Genomic DNA, 26,640 nt, shown 5'->3' on the forward strand with positions numbered 1-26,640 from the left:
ATCTATGTCTTATTTCTAGATCTATTCTTCGGCGTTTGATTTCTAATTTGTATAAATTCTATTTATGCTAAATATTATCAATTTCCTATCATTTTACTTAATCACATCGACAATAAACAAAAAGAGGAGAATAATCAAAGCCCTCCCTTAGGACTAAAGTTGGATCTTGTTGATTATCCCTCCTTAATGAAACAAGGTGGAAAAAATGATCACCTAAGTTATTAGTTTACATTTCTAAGCTAAGACTCCTATTTCCATACATTTCAAATGTAATCTTGTACAAATTCAAGTCCCTTCACAATGCCTTCTCTCATCGACTCACATGCACTTCTATGCAATTATTCATTACCTTGTCCACAAATGCATGCATTACAATATATTCCCCCAAATCATACATCACCCAAAACATTATAGAGGGTCTCAATATTAATCATTGCTTTAGATAGCCTAGATTATGAGTTTGACTCCTAATTATAATGCAATTTGTGATGTGAGGTCCTTTGTAAATTACTCAAAAGATTATAAAAGACACTCACCTTGTTATAAAGCTAACTTGCCAATTCCCCTCAATTAAAAACACTCTCTCAAATCATACATTAATTATCCCTATCCATATACTTATTCCTATACATTAATTACTTACCTTAATCTAAGCTATTTTACATCCTTTCAAACCCATAACCACATATTTGACCATTTCTTTAATCATATTACCAAATACCTCAAGCTCCTTTACATTTAATTATATGCTTCAATATTTATCATTTCATAATATATATGTCTATTTGTCAATCTAAAGTTAGTGTATGCTTAATTATATAAATGCAACCGATTTAGTCTACATTAAGCTTAGGAAAGTATAGTTTCTTTTTTTAGCACAATACGAATGAATGAATGAATGAATGATTTTACTAACGTCCACGAGATTGATAACTTCATAATCTTTTCCATGTCAGATCTCCTGCTTTGAATCTTGACCAAAAAACTAACAATCTGATTAATCTTGTCCTCGCCAACTAAATGATACATGCTATCACTTTTCAAGATGCACTCTTATTGAACACTAATATCATCATAAGCCATACAGCACCCATCTCTCAAAACATGCAAACCCATAAAAAACCAGCGGGATTATATAGGTATCTCTTTAAGCCACCAATAAAGTTGATGCTCCTTTGTTGATGCGAGAAGTTAGAAATAAGAGTATGATAGATAATGGGTAATTAAGTGGGAAATCTAGATGTTTAAGGACGGACTACCGGAGAAGCCTTTGACTCTTCGTGGGCGAAAAGTGGGCGGGTTGGAGTCGGGAGTAACATCACTCTGCACAATTGGCTTCTATTTTGGCAGCCCTCTTTTTAATCAGGTACCCAAATTTTATCATCTACATTAAAAATTTTCGAATGTAATTATCAGGCAAAGGCAGGAACCCTTAATCTTCTACAGGAGTTTTTGAATCTCTTTCGCCTCATATTATCTAATGCAATTATCAGGCCAAGTCATATAATCCATAATCTTCTACAGGAGAGCTTTAATGGATAACAACAATGAGGACAACAAGACAGCCGAATTAGCAGACACCCATTTAAGTAGTGCAGCGGCCTTTGTGGAAGGAGGCATACAGGAAGCTTGCGAAGATGCCTGCAGCATCTGCCTCGATCCCTTCTCACACAATGATCCTTCTACGGTTTGAATTCCTTCTATTTTTTGATATCTTTGTACTTATAGTTCTTGCCATCTCATTTTATATGATTAATTTGTTTTGTGCTCTTCAGTAGTTGTTTCCCAGGGATGATTTTAATTCACTATCTTTTTAATTATATAAATAACAGATCAAAATTGACATCTGTGCCCCCTCAATGCCCTACTTTTTATATATACATGGATTCATTCAAGTAGGTATTTACATATATGCATAGAGACATAACCCACTCAAAAGGAGAGTGAACGAGCATACCATATTTATGTATATCTCTCTATATACAGATGCAGAAGAGAGTATCCATGGTCTCTCTCACTATTAATCTATGCATAAATTGTGTTTGGCGTTATGTACATACTTAAACGTATGGAGACCCACTAAGAGGAGAGCGAACAATTATCTAAATATGTTGTGGGTGGGTGTGTGTGTCTGCAATGAGATAACTTTTTTATGCGGTAGGCCAAATTAGTCTGCAAATCCCATCAAGATATATCAACTTTTTCAAATTTTGGAGGATTGTTTCTATGTATCCAATTTTAAAATGAACTTTTTTATCTTTTCCATGGTTCTTTTAATTCAATTGTTTTACAGAAAGAGAGAGAGAGAGAGAGAGGGGGGGGGGGGAGCCCTCTATAGGTTGTTCATTCAACCAAATAATTTTTTTTGACTAAAACTAACATTGGATCCCCGTCTTTTCTTCAGGTTACAACTTGTAAACACGAGTACCATTTACAATGCATTCTGGACTGGTGAGTTTCGTAGCAAACAAGTTAATTTGGCTGGCTATTTTCTTTGGCGGATGATTATGGGATACTTAAATCGTTCTTTGGATGTACCATAATGTAGGTTAAGTCTATTGCTGTGAATATTCTATAAAATCACAACAGAGGAATGGCTGCTGTACGTGTAGGGACATTCGTTTGAACTGGATCTTATTTATATGAGATAAAACGAATTTATAGTTTTTTGACAGGTCTGCATGACACAAGTCTTTGTGCCAGGATCTTTCAGGCCTATTCAGAATGTGTTCAATGATTGAATTTTGGTGTTGAATATAAGTCCCCAGTGTCAGTGTACCCCAAGGCTATGGTTTAACAGCATAAAGAATAGAAAATCCCAATCTGGCATTTGCAGACCAGGACAAACAATTGCCTGTGGGTTTGCTTCAAGTGCCTTTTGCCTCTGTCCTTTTCCTTTTTGGCAAGAGTGCCTTTACTCTGGTCCGAATCTGGTTGCTCCCCATGCTTATAATCTCATCTATTCTTTGTTCTGAAAGCACCCCAATTTAGGATAGGCTGTTATACGGTTTATTTTTATTTTTTAGAGTGAGCTTGTTGGAATTGGCAGTTATTTGTTATGGGTGGAACTTACATCTCACTCTCAGACACATCGCATTTATTCAATAGAACATTTGACCAAGTCGTGGGAAATTTATGGCTATTGTCTTGATATGTGTATTTTATGGTGGCTGCCTTCTTTCTCTTTTTAATGTCTCAATTGGCTTACTTCTTATGATGGTCTTAATTGTATATTTACTGTGTAGAACACTATTATTGTTAACTTGCTTAGTGCCTTGGATAACTGAAAATTTAATGGCTCTTACAATTGAGTTTCTTTCATACAGGTCTCAAAGAAGCAGACAGTGCCCTATGTGCTGGCAGTTGCTTAGTTTGAAGGACCCTGCCAGGTTTTTTGTAATATTTTAATTTCTAAGCGTGCTTTTGAATGAGCTCTGCAAGTATTCTAATGAACTGAGCTGTCACCGATGCATAACTGATTTGTTCCTGACAGTCAAGACTTACTTGAAGCTGTGGAAAATGAAAAGATCTCCAGATTAAGAAGGCCTCAAAATCTGTCAAATTTTCATCCTACTTTGTTTGAAGATTTTAACTTACACAATGTCTGTAACCAAACTTTAGATAGTTGTTCTTGTTTGTCTAGTTTTTTGGTACATTGCAAACATGTTCGGGCAGGCTAGAGTGACTTGTCATTTCTTTTATGGTAAGCACATGCAGGTTCCAATCAATGCAGATGAACTGGATTTTGAAGAGCATGTAATGCAGCATTTGGCAGGAATGGCTGCAATGAGCAGGGCACATCAATTTGCCAGGAGGGGAACGCCACATAATAGATCTTCTGCTCATGGTCACCCTCATTTTATTTTGCCTTCATCAAATCCTAATATGCTTCCTCCAACCCCCGTCTCCAATTCTCCAGCTTCTCAGGGTGGAAATTCTCCGGCATTGACTGCAGACAGCCCTATTACATCTCTTGTAGCTGGTGAGGGCGAGCAACTTGAGCGAGCATCTCAGTCGACTCAAGTGGAATCTGATTTCTATTCAGCTAGGAGTGCAATAATGCCAACTGTTCCACATAGGTGTGTGAGGCCAATAATAAGGGCTATCGATCAAGTTGAAAATTGTCAGTGAATTTTTGAAAAGTTTTATGAGTAAGTGTGGAATGCAAATAATTGTTTCTTTCTGTTCCATGTTTTGCCACAATTTTCAACCAGGAATGTTGCAGGACTTCCTTCCATTAAGTCTCAAGGGAGAGCAGGACCATCTGAAATGCAGTCCTTTTCTGAATCACTTAAATGCCGATTTTCAGCCATGTCAGCCAGGTTTGCATTTTATTTTATGTGTTAGCTACTTTTCAATATTATTTCCTCGTAATGTAACATGAAGAAGAACATTGCCAGATATAAAGAATCTATTTCAAAGACTACAAGAGGTTTTAAGGATAGACTATGGGTATGCAACACTTCCATGAGAAATCCTGGTCAGGAAGCTCAGCGGGCTGTAACTACAGGAATTGGTAGTGTTGCCCATATGGTGGAGCATCTTGATCTGGAAGGCAAAAATAGAAGAGGCATTACCATTGTTCCCAAAGATACTGAAGGAAGCTCAGGAAATGGACCTTCTAGGCAACACATTTATGAGAACCATGGTAAGATGTGTTCTGGCAACAACATCGGAGTAAATTTATGCCCTTCAAGTTCAGGTTCAAGCCGAGTTGCTCCACAGCCTCTGAACAGTGAATCTAGTAGTAGCATGGACACTTCCTCTTTGAAGGTAATTAGCTTTAAGCTACTTAGGAAAAACATGGCAATTTTTTGATATATTATTGATATATTATCTTGAGTCTTACGTATGCATCCTATATGTCTGCTCTCTCTCACTCCCTCTCTCTTCTTTCCCTCTCCCTTTTCCTATCCCCCACCCTCTCTCTCTAGCGCTTTTTCTATATCCATTTTGGTTGATGTTTGTCCTTAGTAAAAAGGTACAATGAATGAATATAGGGTAACTTGAATGCCCTATAACTTGGTGTAGTCAACGATTTCTGATAATTTAGTTTTGGACTCAAGATTATTGAATTTTGATGAAAATATAAACAATAATCTTTAATCATTGTGGAAATGTTTAGCAATGATTGGCATGTTATAGAAAACTTGTCAAGACCATAATCATATTAATATTTTTTTGACAATGAACTATTTACATGATATCACATCATCATAAATATTACAGTGCGACAGAAATCTGGAGGCAGTGTTAGGAGGAAGCTGTTTAGAATAAAAAGAGAGAAGGATTCATTATACCAGAAGCCATACATGGAAAACATCAAAGCTTAAGAACCCAAATACACCTGAATAACAGTTTAAATCAAAATTCCATAGATACAGCTAGCTACAATGCTTCTCATATTTTCAACAGAAATTGCCAACTCAGACAATAGCAACAGAGGTCAATGTCTTTGATCTCTTGAGAAAATTGAGAAGCCTGATGCATATACTCTAGTCTAGAAAATGAAGTATTCTAATATCCACTCTAGATTTTTGTTTTGAAAATGTCACTTTCAACTGAATTTAAGATGCAATGCAGAATTCTTCCCACTTTTTGATCACCCAAATCCCAGAATGGGCAAGGTGAGAGCATATGGTGTTTTGGTGTACAATTAATTGAAATGCAGTGCTGAAAGGAAGGCACCAGGTGGCAAGCCAGCCAATACCACTTATTCAGTGGGGTGCATGTGCAATACTAAAAGAGTAAACATCCACTTATTCAGTTGGAATTACAATGGCACTTCCACCTTTCAGTGGGGAAAGCTTATAAAATACTGAAATGAAACCCAACTTCTTCCACTTATCTAGTGGTGAGTGAATACAAAATATAGAAACAACTCTTTCACTTATCCAGTGGGGAGTGATTATAATAAATCACTTATTTAGTGGGGTAAGTATCAGCAATAAACAAAAGCAAATCCCTGGCATTACTCCCACCCAGTGTTACAATGGTAGCTCACAAAAATCATGCCAAATTAGTTATATATCTGCTGTTACAAAATGCTGATTAAGATAAGTACCATTGATCTGAAATAAACTACTGAAAACACCCCAAATAGCGACCAAATCAAGAACTAGTTCACCCAACTTTTGAAATATCACAAGAGGCCTTGATGGATGATGAAGATTAAGCTGGAACTGTTCTGATTCAACCCTTGAACTCATTGTAACAAGTCTGGGCAGTGCGATAAGCATCCAAAAACTGACCAATTCTTTTCGCAATCACCACACAATGTCTACAAGTTGGAAAGACACCTTTGAGCACACTGAAGTTCACCCAAACCACAGGAAAAAGAAGTATATCGGTTTGATAACAGAAATCAGACCTGTACAGGTCTGAAAATGAATATATTTGCAGCTGAATTCACTTATGACAGCAATAGCTAATACTCCAATCTTGAAAATTCACATGATCTCACTCCAAGGCTTGCCCAAAGACAACAAAACTCTATCAAAGACAGAAAACAAACTGCTGTGAAGGAAATGACTAGAAACAGTTCTGAGCCGGGCTTGGATACAGCAGGTACAGCCCCAAAAGTATCATCAAAACTCTTCTAACATTCATGTCTCCACCCTTCAAAGGCTTGGAATCTTCAAATAGTATCAAGGTGCCCCCTTTCCAAGTGAAAAGAGCTCCCAAGACTAGGTACTCAAGTTCCCAACTTACTTGATTCTCAGTGATTGCATGGTATGGCCTGTGCCATACTTTTACAGCCTGTTCTTTGTGACTACAGCACCTTGGTATAGTGTTCGGCTTGCAATGATGAGGACAAATGGAATCTAAACAACAAACAAAGGGAAAGAAGCACTCAGCATATTTACCCACCAAGAGGCAACCAGCTGGAATGGTATGACCAACTATGAGATTCCCAAAATCGCCTTCCAACAAACACCTTCAATAATCTTTCAAACTTTATAACCATCATCCCAAACCAGCAACTCAAGACATTGCATAACTCTTCATTTCAACAACCCAAAATCTGAAACATCAATCTGTAATCTCTAAATGGAATTATCAAGACAAGCTAGGGGGGTTTTCATCTTCAAGAAGCCTTGGAAGAACTCAGGTTCATTCCAACAGCATAACAATATCAAATTCACAAAGCTATCTCAAATTGAGTCCCAACACCTCTTTATTATATAGTTTTTTGGAGGGAAAAAATCAAATTTAAAATCATAATATTCTTTTTTCCCTTATAGAGACATTTTTGGAGAATTAATATTACTTTTCATGAGGAAAAACCCCCAAGCTTAGGCATCCAACTTAAAATACAATTTAACACTTTTCCAATGGGCTATTGCACTATGTTGTCCTTGTAATATTTTTCAACATTAGACAACTTAAGTGAATTAATTAAATAATAATTCAATAGCTTACCCAAGTTGTGGAAAGCACTAAAACTGCATCAGAATCAAACTCTGATCACACTGAGATGATACTGAAGATGTAGGATGATGATCGGAGCCAACAAGGTGTCTTACTAAAAATAGATGGCTTCTCCAAGAAGTTTGAAGAATCCCCCAGTGTTGAAAATCACTTCTGAAAGTGTCATACTGATCCATACTGCTAACTGAGCTCATTGCCATGAATCAAAGCCATTGCTAACCAACCCAAAGCACTCCAAGAAGTTTGGAGTTCTTCCCAACACACATCAAGCTGCATATGGAAAAAACTTGGAATTAGAGCAAATGCTCACAAATCAATATTTGTTAAGTTCTTTCAAAATTCTGTGATCAAAATAGAAGAGATGGAGATATGATCTGAAAGTTGTATTTTATCTGCTATAGCGTGTTTTGAAGATGCACAACACTTATTAATTTCAGTGTGTCCATCCTCCTCAATGTAAGCATGCTATATAAGTGGATGAGGGGTTACGTAGTGAAGAGATATGTCTTCCCACGTGGGAAGACACATCTCTTCCCTACGTACCTCTCACCACAGTATATAAACTAGTCACCATTTACTTACCAGATCGGAAGGAGTGCGACTTGTTTGAGAATCGCTTTACCACCCGATACCATGAACGGTGTAAATATATATATATATATATATATATATATATATATATATATATATATATATATATATATATATATATATATATATATCGGAAACATGAAATAGTACGACCGACGTTACAAAATTTAACATTCCCTCTTAACTAGGGAGGACACATTTCATGGCAGAGAAAACATCACAATTCATCCATTGATTGTGAAGAGAGGAGATATCACACCATAGTGATATTCAGAGATATGGTTCAACAATGAATATCAAGTCTCATGGTACTCACCATAACTCATAGTTATCAAGTAAGGTATGTGCACTGGCATCAAGTCACATGATGCCTACCATACTGATAATGATTTCATGGCATGTCCACGAATATTATGTTCATAATATTCACCATGAAGATCTCTATCATAATTATGGTTTATTTAATGATATCAAGCAACAAATATCTACCATAATGTCTTAGAGATATATATACTATCATGACATGTCCACAGATATCAAGTCACATGATATCCATCAAGATAGTTAAATTGATAATTGTAAATCGTCACCTTACAATATCAATTTGAAACAAGTGTTCATTATTGAAAAGTCGTCACCCTTCAATAATGTTCACAGAAGGTCCATGCAGTCATGGAGTCACACACATGACAAATAAAAGAGTTTACACACTAAACATCTTTAAATATATTAGTATATCAGAATAAATGAGACTATCTCTCAAAATTAAATAACATTTTCAACCATACCAAGTTTATCCCTAAAGTGTTCAATCTTGATCTTGGAGAGAGGCTTGGTAAGAATGTCTGCAATCTGATCACTTGTACCAATATAATTCAGTCGGATCACATTCCTTTCCACCATATCTCGAACATAGTGATAAGGAATCTCAATGTGTTTAGACCTGTCATGAAATACTGGATTCATTGAAAGCTTGATGCAACTCTGATTGTCACAGTAGATGACAGTAGGATTTAAGGGCTGACCAAACAGTCCTACAAGCAGTTTCCGAAGCCCATACTGCTTCTCTTGCTCCCATGGAGGCTGCAATGTATTCAGCTTCTGTAGAACTCTGAGCAACTGAAGATTGTTTTCTACATATCCATGAGATCATTCCTGATCCTAAACTGAAGCAACATCCTGATGTGCTTTTCCTGTCAACTATGCTTCCAGCCCAATCAGAATCAGTGAATCCATGTAGGTCAAGGTCTACATGTTTATACTTCAGACCAAAACCAATAGTTCCTCGAAGATATCTCAGAATATGTTTTGTAGCAACAAGATGTATTTCCCTAGGTTCACACATGAACTGACTTAGTGTACTAACAACATAACATATATCAGGTCTTGTGTTTACCAAATACATCAGAGATCCAATAATTTGTTTGTAGAGGGTAGGATCTGCAAACTCTGATTCTGCAGCTGCTTCCTTTAGTTTGTGCAGATTTGTCTCCATAGGTGTGGTCATGGATCTACAATCCATCATTCCAAATCTCTTGAGTATATCAATGGCGTATTTTCCTTGATTAAGGATTATACCATCTGCCTGCTGCCAAACTTCCAATCCAAGGAAGTGGTGAAGAATTCCTAAATCTTTCATATCAAACTCAGAGGCTAATTCTTTCTTACATTGAGAAATACAATTATCCTCTCCTGTGATTAGTAGATCATCAACATAAAGAATAAGAATTAATAATTCACCATTGATTACCTTGTAGTAGAGATCTGGATCTGCTTCATTCTTGGAAAACCCTAATTCCAAGAGATAGTGATCAATTCTTTCATACCATGCTCTGGGGGCCTGTTTCAGTCCATATAGAGCTTTCTTTAATCTGCAAACATGTGATTCAGCCTTATGAAACACAAAACCTTCAGGTTGCTCCAAATAAACTTCTTTTTCAATCTTACCATTCAGAAAAGCAGTCTTAACATCCATTTGATGGACTTTCCATCCTTTAGATGCTGCAATAGACAAAACTGCTCAGACAGAAGTGTATCTGGCAACATGAGCAAATGTCTCTTCATAGTCAATACCTTCTTTCTGTGAGAAACCTCTAGCAACAAACCTTGCTTTGTGCTTCTCAATCCTGCCATTTGCTGCATGTTTGATTTTGAAGAGCCATTTAGAAGATACCACAGATTTGCCTTTAGGCCTAGGCACAATATCCTAGACATCATTTTTCAGAATTGACTGATACTCTTCTGACATAACATCTTTCCAAACTTGATGCTTGAGCGCATCTCCAACACAGGATGGTTCTGCATCAATGATCTCACTCATCAAGGCAGTATAACTGGAAAATAGGTTAGGTCTCTTACTTTCTCTAAAGGTCCCCTTTGGAGTAGCATAATTTTCAGCTTCTTGAAGTATCTTTTTAGCCCAAAGTGGTCTCTTCCTAGTTTCGGGATAATTTTCTTCTAAAGCTAAGCCTTGAACTTCATGCTCAACATCTTCAAGGGTCTCCCTCTGAATCTCAAGGGTGGAATCCTCATCCAAGCTTGTAGGAGGATCTTGGTGTTCTAATTCATTAGAGCTTTTGGACCTCTTGAATGCTATGTCTTCCTCAAAGATGACATCTCTGCTTACTTCAATTTGTCTTTGACCAGGTATATATATTCTGTAGGCTTTAGAGGTTTCACTGTACCCAACAAATACTCCTTTCTTTCCAGAAGGTTCTAACTTTGACCTCTTTTCTTTGGGGACATGAATATAGACTGGACACCCAAAGATCCGAAAATGACTTATGTCAGGTTTGTTGCCAGTAAAGGCTTCTTTAGGGGTTTTATTGTCAAGAAGAGAATGAGGACATCTATTTTGAATGTACACAGCTGTCCTAGATGCTTCAGCCCAAAATGAGGTTTCTCTATTTTGGTCAAATAACATAGCCCTAGCAACTTCTACTATAGTCCTATTCTTTCTTTCAGCTACCCCATTTTGTTGTGGGTTATAAGGTACAGTTAACTCCCTCTTAATCCCAGCATTTATACAATAATCTTTAAACATATCAGAAGTGTATTCCCCCCCATTGTCTGTTCTTAAGGTTATGATTTTCTTACTTGTCATATTTTCTACAAGAGCTTTGAATTCCTTAAATTTAGAAAGGATTTCTTCAGACTCTTTGTACCTCAAAAAACATATCCAGGTCTTCCTAGAATAATCATCTACAAATATTACATAATATAAAAATCCCCCTAATGAGGGTACAGACATGGGTCCACATAAATCAGAATGAACTAATTCTAATACATTTTTGGATTTGTTGTTGCTAGAATTAAAAGACCCTTTAGTATTCTTTCCCAAGGCACACCCTTTGCAAGCTCCTTCAGATTTTTGACTTAGCTTGGGTAAGCCGATCACCATCTTCTCTATCTTAGGTAGGGCATGGAAATGAAGGTGCCCTAATCTTCTGTGCCAAAGTTCATTCGAATCTGGAGTCTCATGAATCAAGGCTAGAGGTGGAGTGGTGCAAAGTCTGTAGAGGCTCCCTTGTCTTACTCCAATGGTGTGGGCTTTCTTGATGGTGGAGTTCTTTGGCCAAGCAAGTACCTTTCCTTCCATAAAGGTTAATCTATAACCCTTATCTTCAAGTGCAGAAACTGAGACAAGGTTTCTCTTTATACCAGGTACAAATAGAACTCCAGTCAGCTGTAGGGATATGCCTGACTTCAGGTTGATATTGCAGGTTCCTATTCCCATAACTGCATAATTTGAGTCATCACCAATTGTCACTTCTTTATTTGAACTTTCCACAAGTGTATCTAGGTGCTCACAAAATCTAGTGATGTGTCGAGATGCTCCGCTGTCAATCACCCATGTGTTGAAACTGGAGGTGACTTGACTAGAGAGAGCTGAGTAGAAGACCAGCTTCTCGGAATTACTCCCTTTCTTAATTTCTGCCATTGAAGCTTGCTGTTTGATCCTGTCTGGACACTTCATTGCATAGTGCCCATATTGGTCACATTTGAAACATTGTACTTCAAAAATGTCTCTCTTCTTCTTTGAAGACCTCTTCCCATTTGAGTATCAAACTTGGGAAATTTAGAACGAGCACTGATTCCTTGAATGAACGATTCCCATGAGGTAGTAAGTCCATTTAGGCTATCATAGCAAGTTCTTTGTTGTCTACTAGATGTCCAATAGTGGATAGTTGATCCCTAAGCTCAGTGATCCTCAAGAAATAGGATGTAACTGTTTCTCCTTTATTCATCTTTATATGGTGTAGTTGATTCTTTAGGGTGAGAGCCCTGCTAGTGTTGTTGATTTCATAAATGTCAGCTAGTGCTTTGAACATCCGAAAGGCCGTCTCATATTTAGAAATAACTGGTACAATAAGGTCTCTTACTGAATCCACAATTATCTTAAGGGCCTTCTCACTGTCCTTGTTCCACTGAATTTTCTCTGTATCATTAGAGGGTTCAAGAATTTTACTTTTGACATGGGAGTCAATTTTATTTTCTTTCAAAACAAGCATGATCCTAAATTTCCAAGATACAAAATTTGATGCTCCATCTAATCTATCTTCAAACCTAACTCCGGTTGCCATTAGGATTATGGGAATGTGATCTTAGTAAGAGCCTGGTGAAAGTTTATGAGATCGTTACAGAATTTTAATATGATCTTCCTTAACTTGGCTTTGATACCATGTTAAGTTCTTTCAAAATTCTGTGATCAAAATAGAAGAGATGGAGATATGATCTGAAAGTTGTATTTTATCTGCTATAGCGTGTTTTGAAGATGCACAACACTTATTAATTTCTGTGTGTCCATCCTCCTCAATGTAAGCATGCTATATAAGTGGATGAGGGGTTGCGTAGTGAAGGGATATGTCTTCCCACGTGGGAAGACACATCTCTTCCCTACGTACCTCTCACCACAGTATATAAACTAGTCACCATTTACTTATCCGATCGGAAGGAGTGTGACTTGTTTGAGAATTGCTTTACCACCCGATACCATGAACGGTGTAAAAATTAATATATATATATATCGGAAGCATGAAATAGTACGACCGACGTTACAAAATTTAACAATATTGCTATAAATGGGGACATTATAGGTATATTGGCCATGACTATCAAAGTTGTTGAACAAAGTAGCATTTACCCTCTTTGAAGAGTGTCCTAATAGCCAAAGGTTCTAAGCATGCCAAGTAGTTGAACAGACAAAGGAAAACAAGGTGAACTCAAAATGAAGTTAAGAGATATAATTCAAATTGTTGTGGATGCTGCTGTCTTCATCTTTACATTTGGCATCTTTAACATGCTTACCTGATGTACTTCAGTGGCCAATCTCTAACCCTTGCAGCAATTTGTTTCAATGTGAAAATAATTAATCACAAATGACCTGGCTTCAAGCTCAATTGGGAATGCTCTTTGTGTTTTAATATAGTTGTGATAATGCAGGTACATCTAGATAAGGTTGGTTGCAATTCTAGTTTAACTATGGCAGAATGGATACACCTCAGATATGGCTTCTTAGTCAAATGGTATCCTGAGCTTGGTAAGCCAACATGTATGGGCAATTCACAATATAGCAAACAAAAGCTTAAATTGTAACATACTAAAGATTTAAAGGAAACATTTATTTTATAAAGGTAACTAACTCAAACGAAAGTAACCGTTGCAAATATAGCTGTTAACATAATTATTGCAAGTAACATAGAAATAAGAGATTTCTTTTTTTTTTTTTCCAAACAAGGATAATGATAACTGAAAGTAATTTCATTGAACTAAAATTAAACATATATGTAAGATAAATAAATAAACAACATTGTATGAAATAAAAGAGAAGGAAGGGTTTAGAGAGTACTTTCAACTGATGCTAAAATTCTGAACTTCAAAACTCTGTCATGATACTGGTGAGGAGGGAAAGTATCATTAGGGCGCTTTTCTGCCCAACCACGAACTATCTAGTCCCTCGTGCCATATCCATTTGGATTGGCCCAGCCCTTCGCTGAGAGGTAATGGAAAAAGAGAACTCAATGCCATTTGAGACTTGGTGTTAGGACCTACACGCTTAGTCGGTAATACACTAAGGGTAACTCCCTACTAGTATGACGCTCTAACTAGAGGTGTATCCGGTACTAAAGATCAGATGAGTGCATGCATTACGCAGCACCACCTTGGCCAAGGTTTTACACTGTAAGCACAAATTAATGCGCTATCAATGATCTCACCCTTCTCGGCAATAAGGCTAGGTTCTAGGAGTTCAACTGAACTCAAAAGGAAACTAAGGCCAAACTTGTGTTAGCGTTCAATTGACATAGTTTAAGTACTCTAAAGTGTTATCATTAATTTCTTTCTCATCCAAGACTGCAATGATTTATGCTATTCCAACTAAATCCCTAGCTTGGAAAGTTAGGGGGCATAAGAGCCGCAAATTGTATGCACAATTCCTGAGTATGGAATATAACTTTGCTGGACATGTCTCTATTGTCCTGGCATCTTGAGAGTGACCTCCCAATAGCGATGCTAACTACATCATGTACAATAGTGCTCTTCTACCCATTGCCTTCCTAGGCTAGGTATAGGTTAGTTTTATAACTTGGCGGGGTAATTTCAAATAGATAGTGTGTTCGACATTGCTGTTCGGATTGATCAGATTTAAGCAAATTTGAGGAAGCTCGATTAAGGTGTCAGCAGTCTTCTAAACACAAGACTTTGCAGGTTTCCAATTCTAAATCTGAGGGATACTGCTGGTATAATTGTTTTCAGCTTATTACGCAGTTTAAGGATTCAAAATCTATATATGATACACATACCGGTATGAAGTGTTATACCTCCATGCTTACATACACACACACCCATGTATATGCACGTAATTATACAAGTATATATATGTAAGTATGTATATAACACTACACGAATTGACAACCCCTTTTTTTTTATAACTGAAAATAGAATGGACTGCTCCTTTCAAGAGGCTGATATATTAACCCATCAATTTTTTTTTAAGAAAAAGAATTAAATACAACCAATAATTCACCCCAAAACCTCCTATTATATCTATACATACACATACATATATATCTTTATAAATACATTGATATACATGTGTGCATATATATAGATATAATCCTGTATGAATCTGAGGTATGTCATATGCAGAAACAAAATACATAGGTTCAGGCTTCCTACTAATCTTTCCCACTAAAAATAGTGCAGAATTTTTTCAGGATTTTCTCTACCTTTCATGATACAGGAAACAGGGAAGGACACAATTCCCTTCCTCTTTCAATTGCAAATTAATCAAACCGTTTACCCAAAATCAGTAGAACAGGTTCAAAATTCTTTTGCTCACTTCATAAACCAGATTTTAGGAGATAGAAAGGAATTTTCCAGACATACGGCATATATAAATATTTATTTGTATATATATATATACAAATACATACGTATACATACCATACATCTTCTCATGGAGATAACAAAAATAATATACCCCAAACTACATTAACCCTCTCCTTACATTCTAGGAACAGAGTTAATACTAAATTTAATAGCAGAATAATGGCAGATGAAATACATATATCTACTTTTCAATTTCAAACTACCAATAAACCCTAAACAGAATACATGGAATTACATCATGCTGGGTATTACTCGTTAAAACTGAAACAGTAACTAATATACATTATAAGAATGCATAAGGGTTTCGAACCCATATGAAATTCCATGAAATTCTCTAAAACTCCCAGCAATTTACATACAACTGATATATTTATGCATTCCTCCCATTATATTTTCGAAATAAGAAAATAACGGTAAGAGAGAAGGGTAAAATCGCAGGTCTAAGAAGGTAACATGACCTGGTATGTCTTTAAGAAAATGAATCTCTGAATCAAGCTTCCCACATTGCAACCACAAGCTGGAATCACCGAAAAATACCAAGCAAACCCTTATTTCCTGTCGTCAAAGTAGAATGATATTTTCTTTCCTTCCTCATTCTTTTTGTATTAGCCAAAAATGTTTTACTGCTTGCTATGCCCTAATACCAGGCGGAATTGCAAAACCTGCCTCATGATTCACGTGATTTGCAGCCCTCACGCGTTCAACATTTTTCTTAGCTTCTTGAAGAAGCTTCTCCCTCACGTGTTTGACATGCTCGTGAAAGAAAATATCCTTCCCATATTGATATAATGAAGTGCTTTCTCTTTAACCTATTTGTTTTATTTCCTTCAAATGCCCGATAACTCATGAATAAAGGATGGCGATATAACATGGTTTTAAAATTGCATTACTCTCTTTTTTTTAATTTACTTCCAATGAGCCCGATAAAATATTGTAGCTTGCTCATTGAATAAGAATTATGTAATGAGCTTAGCATTAATAAGATTAAAATGTTTTATTTAAAACTTATTTCCTTTCAACAATATGAAAATACTCCAAGCCAATTCTCCTAGCGGCTTTAGGAGAGATTAATTTCATACTTCCCCCTCACACAACATTTACTTAATTATTGAGTTGCTAATTAAAGTTGGCAAAAATAATAATTTATTTAATTAAAAAATAAACCTTGCCATGCAAATTATAAATTGATTTAAATATACATATTTATATATATACGACCCATACATCCTATGTATAGTTGACTACGGAAGTACATACCTAGGTATTCACATAGGATATATATGTAATATATATATATATATACATATATATATATATATATACATATATATATATATATATATATATATATATATATATATATAAATATATATTTATTATAATAAAAAGAAACATTAGTCCCAACTAAATTTGATTAATAATTAATGAATAATTAATTAAATGACAATAATTAGTAATTGCTTCGAGAAGCGACAAAACCTAGGGTTATGAAGCCTAAACTCTCTGCACTGACCCTCTAGGTTACTTGGCGCATTGGCTAACAAGGTCTGGCAAGTTCAACATAGGTTTACTTGGCTAGGTTAGGGTTTTCAAACGGCATTGAGTCCTTTCTTTCCTCTCACCTTCCGACTTGATGATACTTTCCCTCCCTTTGCGGAGGACGATGGTCTCCTGCACACACTTGGCCAACAAAATCAGTTAGATCCAAATCTTGTCCAATTCTGACAAATAATAATTCATGACAAAAGTAAAACATTATATCATATTGTTAACTGTAAATTCATCAGCTAATCAATAAAAGTCCATCAATTCATTATAGAAAGCATAATTAACATCATTCACATATGCATAATGATCTGAACAATTCCATCAATTAAAGCATGAAACTAGGGCACATTAATCATCTACGAGTATATAAAAAAAAATGCACTAGGGTTAACATGTATTAGGGTGTAAATACTGCACATAATCAACTAGGGCACAAGTGGGATGTAACATATATGCACATAATAATAGACCAAAAACAAACCAAAAAATATATAAGCACATCCTGATTCAAACTTAGAAAAAATAAAAATAAAAATTATTTCAATCAGACAATAATGGTCAAGGAAACTGCCAAAATCTCACACTAAATATCAAACATCCTATGCTCAAGCTCCAAAATAGTTGTCATTAGATTTGTATTTGTGGTCTAGGCTACTAGCTAATGCTTTCATTGTGGCCTAAACAAGACACCCAAGGTCTATTAGAAGACTACTTGAGAAGATTCCTCCTTAGTTGTGCTCTGACTTCTTTGCTAGCAGACTCTCTTGTCTGTTATCTTTGTTATTGTCATATGCCTATCTCAACTTTATGAACTAGAAAACCATTTACATATGTAAAGTTAGGAAACACATGCCTTTGTGTGGCTCTTTGCTACCATTCTCATTACCATAGTCTAAAAAATTGCTGAGTACCTGCTAAAATCATGATTCAAAGTAGGAAATGAAAAAACCAAGAGTTTACTTGTGGCCTTGTTGGCACAAATTTGAGCCACGGACTTGGTGTTAGTATTCACAAGTCTATTCAGACATGCTGATGCATTGCAGTTGCAACCCATGGACAATGCAAACCCAAAATACTTAAAAAAGATGGAAAACAATTTCTTGTGAGCACTTGACTAGTTTGTGACTTAGACTTGTTGACTCATTGCAGATGCGGTCCATGGGCTGTACATGCCGATAACATGGAAAAATGCATTTTTTCTGTTTCATAATCTTGCCTTACCTGCATTCATCTCTTTTGAGTGATTGAAGGGAATTGTGGAAGTGAATTTTCTACAATTTTCAAAGCTTCAAGTATGTTATTTTTCTTAATGTTTTCCAAGCTTTTCTAGATTTCTTCTACATTTCTAAGTTCTTCACTTAATATTAATTTGTGTCTCACATGCATTCAAATTAATGCAGGGCTTCTATATTGAAAAGTTTGTTTTTATTTAAATTTTTAAAGCCATGGTTCAGAATTTTTTTTGTTCGATACTAGAGTTTAGAGCAATTCAATTTGTTTTCTTATTTTCATGGTTTGTACTTTGCATCCAATGGTGTCAGTGTTGTAGTCAAGGATAGAGGGTCTGAAATGGATTGTCCAACCTTGCAGCAGAATTCAACACAACACAACACAACAATTGAGAGAAACATGAAACTTTATTGATTGAAAATAGAAATCATACATGCTCGCATGCCTTCCCATATGCAGATTACATTAGGCCCCATTGGTGTAATGTCCCTTATAAGATTTCCTCTATCTTTACAGTTTAATGAGTCAATTACACTTACGCTTCTTATGGACTTGATTGGAAATGTATAATGACTTCAGACAAGATTCAATCAGTGGGTCTAATATGAATGATAGATTCTTTACTTGGCAATTTGTAAACTTCAATGTAGTTTTTTCAAGAGAAATCAAATATAAAGTCCAACAAACACATGGTCTGATGATATATGTGTGTATGCAGAATTTACTACGATTGCAGTGTTTCACTACCTTAATGATCGGTACAATTATATGTTTTTGAACTTCCAAATATAAGAATACTGTGCCTGAATTGGCTCTTTTACAACATGCGATTAACTATGTTTCTGATATAAGAATCAGAATCCAGATCTCTGATTGCCCAAGCTTGCCGTAGTAGCCTATTGAACACTCTGCCTGTGTTGCTTATGTCATTCTGATTAAGGTCTGTTCTTCTGAGTCTGATTGATGGTGTTTCTTTTGAATGGACTGCTGTATCTTAATCCCCATGATCTGCTCATATATCTTCTTTTAAAGCTGCCTATAACCCCATGTCCCCATGCGGCTGCTTATGAGCATTTTCTGCTTAAATTTAAGCAGCGTTAGTGTTCCCATGTAAAATTATAATTAACAGAAAAGAATAAATTGGAATCTTTCGCTATTTTAGTGGAGCAGCAGCTGCTTAAAAAATGAAAATAAGCTTTGAAAAAAAGGGGGGGCTAGAAATAAGCAGTGGCTGCTTATTGAAAAAAAAGACACATGGCTTCACCATATTTTTTTGCTCTCCTATTTACTTGCCTAAAATTTTGCTTATAAATTTTATTCGTAAAAAATAAATCAATAATTTCATTTACAAAATAATTTAAGAAGATTGCATAAAAATAAGCAGCCGTTTGACTATCCATGGGGTCACTTGCTCCACAAATTGCTCCTTAAAAAGTTGAGCAGCGGCTGCCAGCCAAAATAAGCTAAGCAGCAGCATGGGGACATGCCCTAAGTCTGCTGCGAATCTGCTCTAAAATAGGAGTTGTTTTTACCCTTGAATTTTTCGCCCAAATGAATTATTATAGCCTTCCTTTTATACCCTTCAAGAGTGCCTTTTCACCAAAAGAGGCAACCCTTCTAATCAGGTCGGAAAACTTATTATCATTATTGTTCTATATTGTATTATTATTATTTTGATTTTTATTAGTCCTTTTATTTTTCCTTGCCCACATGAGTACTAGATTTTGGAGGGTTGGCTAAAAAATGTTTTATTTAAATTAATTTAAAATCCCCCTAAACCCTAGGTCAGCCCTAGACCCAGGTGGGGCATGACAATCTGCCCTTCCCAAATTTGCTTGTTGTCAAACAATGATGGGTTTAACCAACTCTTATCAGTATGAGGGTTCCTAAACTAACCCTTGGAGATTTGTCTTCCTTATTTGACTTGGTTGACCCAATGTTTGCTCAATATCTTGGATATCTCTTTGCATCAAAGCAAGGGTGATCAAGATGAGGATTAGAAGCATGACACACATCTGTGACCTCAAATGCAGCTTATATCTTTCTAGTCATTCACATCTCTAGAACATATCAAGTATGAACCAAACACAAAGCATACACATAAAAACGCAAAGTATACACATAAATATATGCAAACACGGAACATACACATGAATATATGTAGTCATGGAGTATACAAACAAATACACATGCTGTTAGATCCCTTTAGTGGGTCTAACCCTATCTTTCCATTTGAGTCAGAAAGTGGGCCTAACCCTATCTTTCCATTTGAGCCAGAAAGTGGGCCTAACCCCAATCCTTCTGCTCCTAATCCATTTTGAGTTAGAAAGTATGCCTAACCCCAAACCTTCTGCTCCTTATCCATTTCGAGCCAGAAAGTGGGCCTAACCCCAATCCTCTTGCTTCTAATTTATTTCAAGTCAAGAAGTGGGTCTAACACCAATCCTTCAGCTCCTATTCCATTTCGAGCCAGAAAATGGGCCTAACCCCAATCTTTTTGCTTTTATTCCAATGCGAGCTAGAAAGTGGGCCTAACCCCAATCCTTCTGCTCCTATCCATTTTGAGTCAAAAAGTGGGCCTAACCCCAAATCTTCTACTCCTAATCCATTTCGAGTCAGAAAGTGGGTCTAATCTCAATTCTTTTGCTCCTAATCCATTTTTGAGTCAAAAAGTGTGCTTAACCCCAATCTTTATGTTCTTGTATGCTCATTGATGTGTCATAAACTTTCTCTAATACGCTTCAAACATTTTCTTAATATGCCCCATAGGTCTTGAGGATGTAAGGGCAACATAATTACTAGATTGGCTCCTTCACAAAGCTCCATTTGTTTATTGTCCCTTCTTCTCTTGCTTGGATGCTTTTGAGATCTTCCTCATCGTGCCTTGTTTTCTTACATGGATTTCCTTTTGTTTCACCGTCAAACGTTGCCTCTATATTATGTAATTGGCTTTCTTCCTTTCTCTTTTGATAGCCCTTAAAGCTTGTTGACTTAATTGCATCAACTAATTTCCCTTAGGCTGGCAGGAACATGCTCTGATACCACTTGTAATGCCCCTTATAAGTTTTCCCCAATCTTTACAATTTAATAAGACAATTACACTTATGCTTCTTATGGACTTGATTGGAAATGTATAATGACTTCAAACAAGATTCAATTAGTAGCTCTTATATGAATGTTAGATTCTTTACTTGGCAATAATATAACCTTTGAATCTGTTGTAAACTTCAACGTATTGTTTTCAAGAGAAATCAAATATAAAGTTCAATGAGCACGTGGTCAGATGATATATGTATGCAAAATTTACTATGATTGCATTGTTTCACTACCTTAATGACTGGTACACTTATATGTTTTTGAACTTCCAAATATAAGATCGCTGTGCCTGAATTGTCTCTTTTATAACATGTGATTAACTATGTTTCTGATATAAGAATCAGAATCCAAATTTCCGATTTCCCAAGCTTGCCGTAGTGGCTTATTGAACAATCTGCCTGTGATGTTGACATAATTCTAATTAAGGTCTGTTCTTCCGAGTTTGATTAATGGTGTTTCTTTTGAATGGACTTCTGTATCTTAATCCCCATGATCTACTCATATATCTTCTTTTAAATATGCTTATAAGTTTGCTGTGAATCTGCTCTAAAATAGGAGCTGTTTTTTCCCTTGAATTTTTTGCCAAGATGAATTATTATAGCCTTCCTTTTATACCCTTAAGGAGTGCCTTTTCATCAAAAGAGGCAACCCTTCCAATCAGGCTGATCAACTTATTATTATTATCATTATTTTTATTAGTCCTTTTATTTTTCCTTGCCCACATGGGTGCTAGAATCAAGAGGGTTGGCCAGAAAATGTTTTATTTAAATTAATTTAAAATCCCCCTAAACCCTAGGTTGGCCCTAGACCTAGGCAGGGCATGACAATTGGCTAAACATGTAGGCACTCAGGCCGCCATAGGTTTATTACATTTATGTACAAAATTTAGTTCCGGATCCTAATTCCCTAATTACTAAGTTGCTTTCCAATGAATTCAGAGGATGATGATATACTAGCTCCAAACATCAGGAATGATTTGTGTCGGCCTTAGCTAGGTCCCAAGCCCAATATCCAGCGAAACGTGTGTGTTGGCCCAAGGAGGATGAAGAAACATCAAAAGTCAATGCAAAGGTGTGCGGATCCATTTGGGGGTTGCCTTGACCCATATTTACCATGTGACATGTCGTGCAGGCACTGCAAGGTACGAAAAAGTTTTGCATGCTAGCTCTCGTAGGTTTGGGTTCTAGCTGCTTGACATAGCGATCTTTTGGTGAAGGGAACTTCTGGACAATAAGCCCCCAATTGTTGTAGCCTTGGTATGCTGTAGTAGAATTCCCATGCCGTCCCCATTCCAATCTGTAGAGAGAAATTGGCTTTTGCGGTAGGATGCAGTAAGGTTCTCTGGGATGCTCTTGCATCAGACCCCTGGGGTTATTTGAAAAGTGCACCTCGCATTTTGCTAGCTTTGAAAATGATCCAAGTTGTTCCAGCTCCGCCTCTAAGATCCATGTCGCGTCCCTAAGGCTTGTCTTTCCATTTGTCCAGATATTCCCTATAATCCTTGTTCTGGGTGTTGCGCTTAGTCTGGCTATTTAGAATCTGCTCTATTTGCTTCAGTTGTTGTTGCAAAAGCTGGTCTTGAAGAGGGGCTTTTGTGTTGTTCCCATTAGATTGTACTCCATGAAATTGATAGAGATTTGCAATGTTGAATATTGGTGAAATGCCATTGCCCTTTGGTAACTCCAACTCATAAGCATTTCCAGAATCAAATCTTCAGAGGATCTTACAAGGTCCAAACTTCTTCATCATGAACTTGTTGTACGTGCCTATTGAAAACCTCTCCTTCCAAAGATACACCATGACTTCATTTCCTATAGCAAACTCCTTATGGCATCTTTTGGTATCTGCGCAGTCCTTGTACCTATCATTCATATCTCAAGATGTTGCTTGACTTGCTTGTGCACAATCTCCATGTGGTTTGCAAATTCCTCCTCGGCCACACTCATTTATCTTTTGTACTGATGTCTTTGAGTTTTGAAACTCCCTTAGGATGCAATCCAATGACAATCTCAAATGGAGTCTTCCTTGTACTTCGTTTTACTGAGTTATTGTATGCAAATTCTACTTGCAGTAGAATTAAATCCCAATTCCCAGCTTTGTCTCCTACTAAGCATCTGAGTAGGTTTCCCAAGATTTTGATCACCACCTTTTTTTGACCATCAATTTGGGGATGGAATGTGGAACTAAACCTTAGGTCTATTTTCATCTTCTTCCACAATGTCCTCTAAAAATATCTGATAAACTTGCTATCTTGATTTGAAACTATAAGAATTTGTCAATAATAACCAAGATCTAGAACGCGACAGATAACACAACACTAGAGGGACAAAGATTGATAAGAACAAACTATATTCTCATCAAGATGCAAAAATGGATCAACTGAATAAACTATACAATGAAGATGAGCCTACTTATAAAGGTAAGGCCATATGGATATGCGATCACACGATCATGACATGTGGCCTAATGAGATACAAGGGTAGGTAGAAGAAATAATAAATATTCCACAAGAGGTGGATCACCCATCGAAGGTGGAATGTGACAACAAGATAAGACCACAAAAGGTGGAATTTCTCCTAGATGCGCACTTCCCTAAGTGTCTCATATGCAAACTACTATGAGATGCATTATCCTAAGTCAACTTAAGTAAAGTGTAATTATGAGACATAATTTACACCAGCAGATAATGCTCCACAATAGTCTCACCACTTCCCAAAATAAAAGATGAGCAATATGTACTGCATCATGAGTTTTCTTATAGGGAATGAAATTTGCCATCTTGGACAATTGGTCTACTACCACAAATATGGAGTCATGTCCCGTTTGAGTCCTTGGCTTCTTGACAAGTCCTCCCAAGGCCATGCTAATGTCCTCCCAACACCTTTTCGGAGTTGTAAGAGGCTGATATAGACCAACATTTTGACTAGTTCCCTTGGCTTCTTGACAAGTCCTACACTCCTGAACATATGTTAGAATATCCTTAATAGATTTGAGGCCAATAGTAGTTCTCACTCATCAAAGCTACAATCTTGTCAATACCAAAGTGTCCTATTAATCCTTCAAAATACTTCTTCTTGATCAGATTCCCCTGCATTGAGCCCCTGGGAATGCACAATTGGTTCCCTTTGAACAACATGTCATCTTGAATGAAATAATCCAGCCAATTGCTCCTATTGGTTACTACTGGATCTTTGTTTGCCTTCCAGGTCTCTACAAAATCAAGATCAATTTCATACAAGTTCTTTAGCTCATTAAATCCTATTATTGCCACTCTCATCTGCATCATCAGATTAACCTTGTTTGACTTCCCACTCCAGTGCTTCAGGACAAAGGTATAGCGCTGCATGAATTCAACCCACCGCACATGCCTTTGATTCAATTTGCCTTGACTATTTAGGTATTGGAGAGCTTGATGATCATTATATTGCACAAATTCCTTTGGTAGCAGATAGTGTCTCCACTTCTAAGAGCTTGGATTATGGCATAGAATTCTTGGTCATAGACTAAGTATCTTTTTCAGGCATCATTCAATTTCTTACCGAAACATGCAATTGGCCTCCCTGACTTAGGACCACTCCAATATCATTGCCGTTGGCATCACAATTTACTCGAAAAACCTTGTTGAAATCAGGTAAAGCCAGTTGCTCTATCACCTTTTGATTCAACAACTCAAAACACTTTTGTGTTGTGGATGTCCACTCAAACTCATTCCGATCTCCTCTCATGGTCTTAGTCATTGGTGTGCATATGGTGCTGAAATTCCTAATGAACTTCTTGTAAAAACTTGCCAAGCCATGAAAAGATCTTACCTCCCCAATGTCTATTGGTGTTGGCCATTCCAGAATTGCTCTCACCTTCTCTAGATCCATCTTCAATCCTTCCTCAGAGATGACAAACCCCAAATAAACCAACTATGTCTTCATGAAATTGCATTTCTTCATATTGATCAACAACTTCTCTCAGTCATTGGAACACTTGGCTTATATGGTATGGATGTTCTTTTGTTTTGCTAAAATTTAGAATATTATCTAGGTAAACAATGAGGAATTTACCTAGGAACTCCTTCACCATCTCGTTCATTGACCGCATGAATGTGCTTGGTGCATTAGTTAATCCAAAGGGCATGACTAACTACTCATACAATCCCTCTTTAGTCTTGAATGCAGTCTTCCATTCATCGCCTTCTCAAATTCTTATTTGATGATATCCATTATTGAGATCAATCTTAGTGAAGTATTTTGTGCCACTCATAAGCCATAATGTCAAGTATTCTTGGCAAGGGAAATCAATACTTGATAGCAATCTTGTTGATGGCTCTAGAATCTATACACCCTTCATTCCCCATCCTTCTTTGGCGCAAAGACAACAAATGCTGCACAAGGGCTCGGTCTTTCTCAGATTAGTTCCTTCTCCATCAACCCCTAAACTTGTCTACTCAACTCTGCATTCTTTGCCGGTGTCATCTAGTGTGCTACTTTGTTTGGTAAACTCACGCTAGGTATGAGGTCTATGTGATGGCTGATGCTTTGGATTGGTGGAAGCCCTTCTAGAACGTTCTCCTTTAGTAATTCCGAGACCTTTTGGGGTACTTCTCCTTTTGTAGTGGCACTCCTTGAGTCTTCACTGCCACACCTTGGAATTAGGGCAAAACACATGTTTTCATGTCTCAAACCATCCAAAACAATTACTCCCTTCCACCAAACAAATCATAGCTTTCCCACATACCACATCCTTCTACTTTTCACCAAGGGGAGTCAAAATATGCTTCTTCACATTCCAAGTCACAGTGTATGTATTCTTTCCCCATCATGTATAGCTTCCTATCATACTGCCAAGATCTCTATAACAACAAATGGTAGGCATCCATCAACATGATATCCCATAATACTTCATCCCTATATAATCCAATGTATAATTTGACAAGACATTGTTCACTTGCCAGGATTTTGTGATCATCTTGAATCCAAGCAATCGAGTATGGGTTTGGATGTTTCCTCCTCTTTAGGTTCAATTCAAACCGTCCTCTTCAGGTTCAACTTTCAAACCATATCTTCTGAGACCAAATTGTCTATGCTACAATTGTCAATGATGACATTACAACATTTGCCTCCTGACTTGCACCTTGTTTGAAATAGACTCTTCCTTTGTGCTGGTTTCTCCTTGATCTACATCTACAGTAGAGTTCTTCTCATGACCAGCGATTCTCCCTTTTCTAGATCTCACATAGATTTGGATGATCTGTGTGGCTTTGGATTCTCCTTGCTTCCTTGCACTTCTTCGGCGGCACTCAAAGGTGCGATTTCCTACTTCCCCACACTTGAAATAGGTTCCTGTTGTGCCGTTTTCACACATCAC

At 36.8% G+C, this 26,640-nt stretch overlaps 1 protein-coding gene across 4 annotated transcripts in view; it reads left to right on the forward strand.

The window, feature by feature from the left end:
* Nucleotides 1–1,187: 1,187 nt before the first annotated feature.
* LOC131054606 (E3 ubiquitin-protein ligase RHF2A) overlaps nt 1,188–26,640 on the forward strand; it is a 51,584-nt gene continuing 26,131 nt past the window's right edge. For 2 of the 4 annotated variants that reach the window (XR_009108010.2, XR_009108009.2), the window contains exons 1-8: nt 1,188–1,366; nt 1,525–1,687; nt 2,405–2,451; nt 3,327–3,389; nt 3,494–3,602; nt 3,718–4,079; nt 4,215–4,322; nt 4,401–4,773. Coding sequence is in view for 2 of the 4 variants with exons in the window: in XM_057989148.2 (XP_057845131.2) it covers nt 1,535–1,687; nt 2,405–2,451; nt 3,327–3,389; nt 3,494–3,602; nt 3,718–4,079; nt 4,215–4,322; nt 4,401–4,773 (1,215 nt within the window). In the remaining 2 variants the exon portion in view is untranslated. Of the gene's footprint in view, nt 1,367–1,387; nt 1,688–2,404; nt 2,452–3,326; nt 3,390–3,493; nt 3,603–3,717; nt 4,080–4,214; nt 4,323–4,400; nt 4,774–26,640 lie in introns of those variants that run through there. The other 2 variants (XM_057989148.2, XM_057989149.2) reach the window with 2 other exon arrangements.

The sequence above is a fragment of the Cryptomeria japonica genome, chromosome 6, assembly GCF_030272615.1.
Source record: "Cryptomeria japonica chromosome 6, Sugi_1.0, whole genome shotgun sequence".
Classification (NCBI taxonomy): Eukaryota; Viridiplantae; Streptophyta; class Pinopsida; order Cupressales; family Cupressaceae; genus Cryptomeria; species Cryptomeria japonica.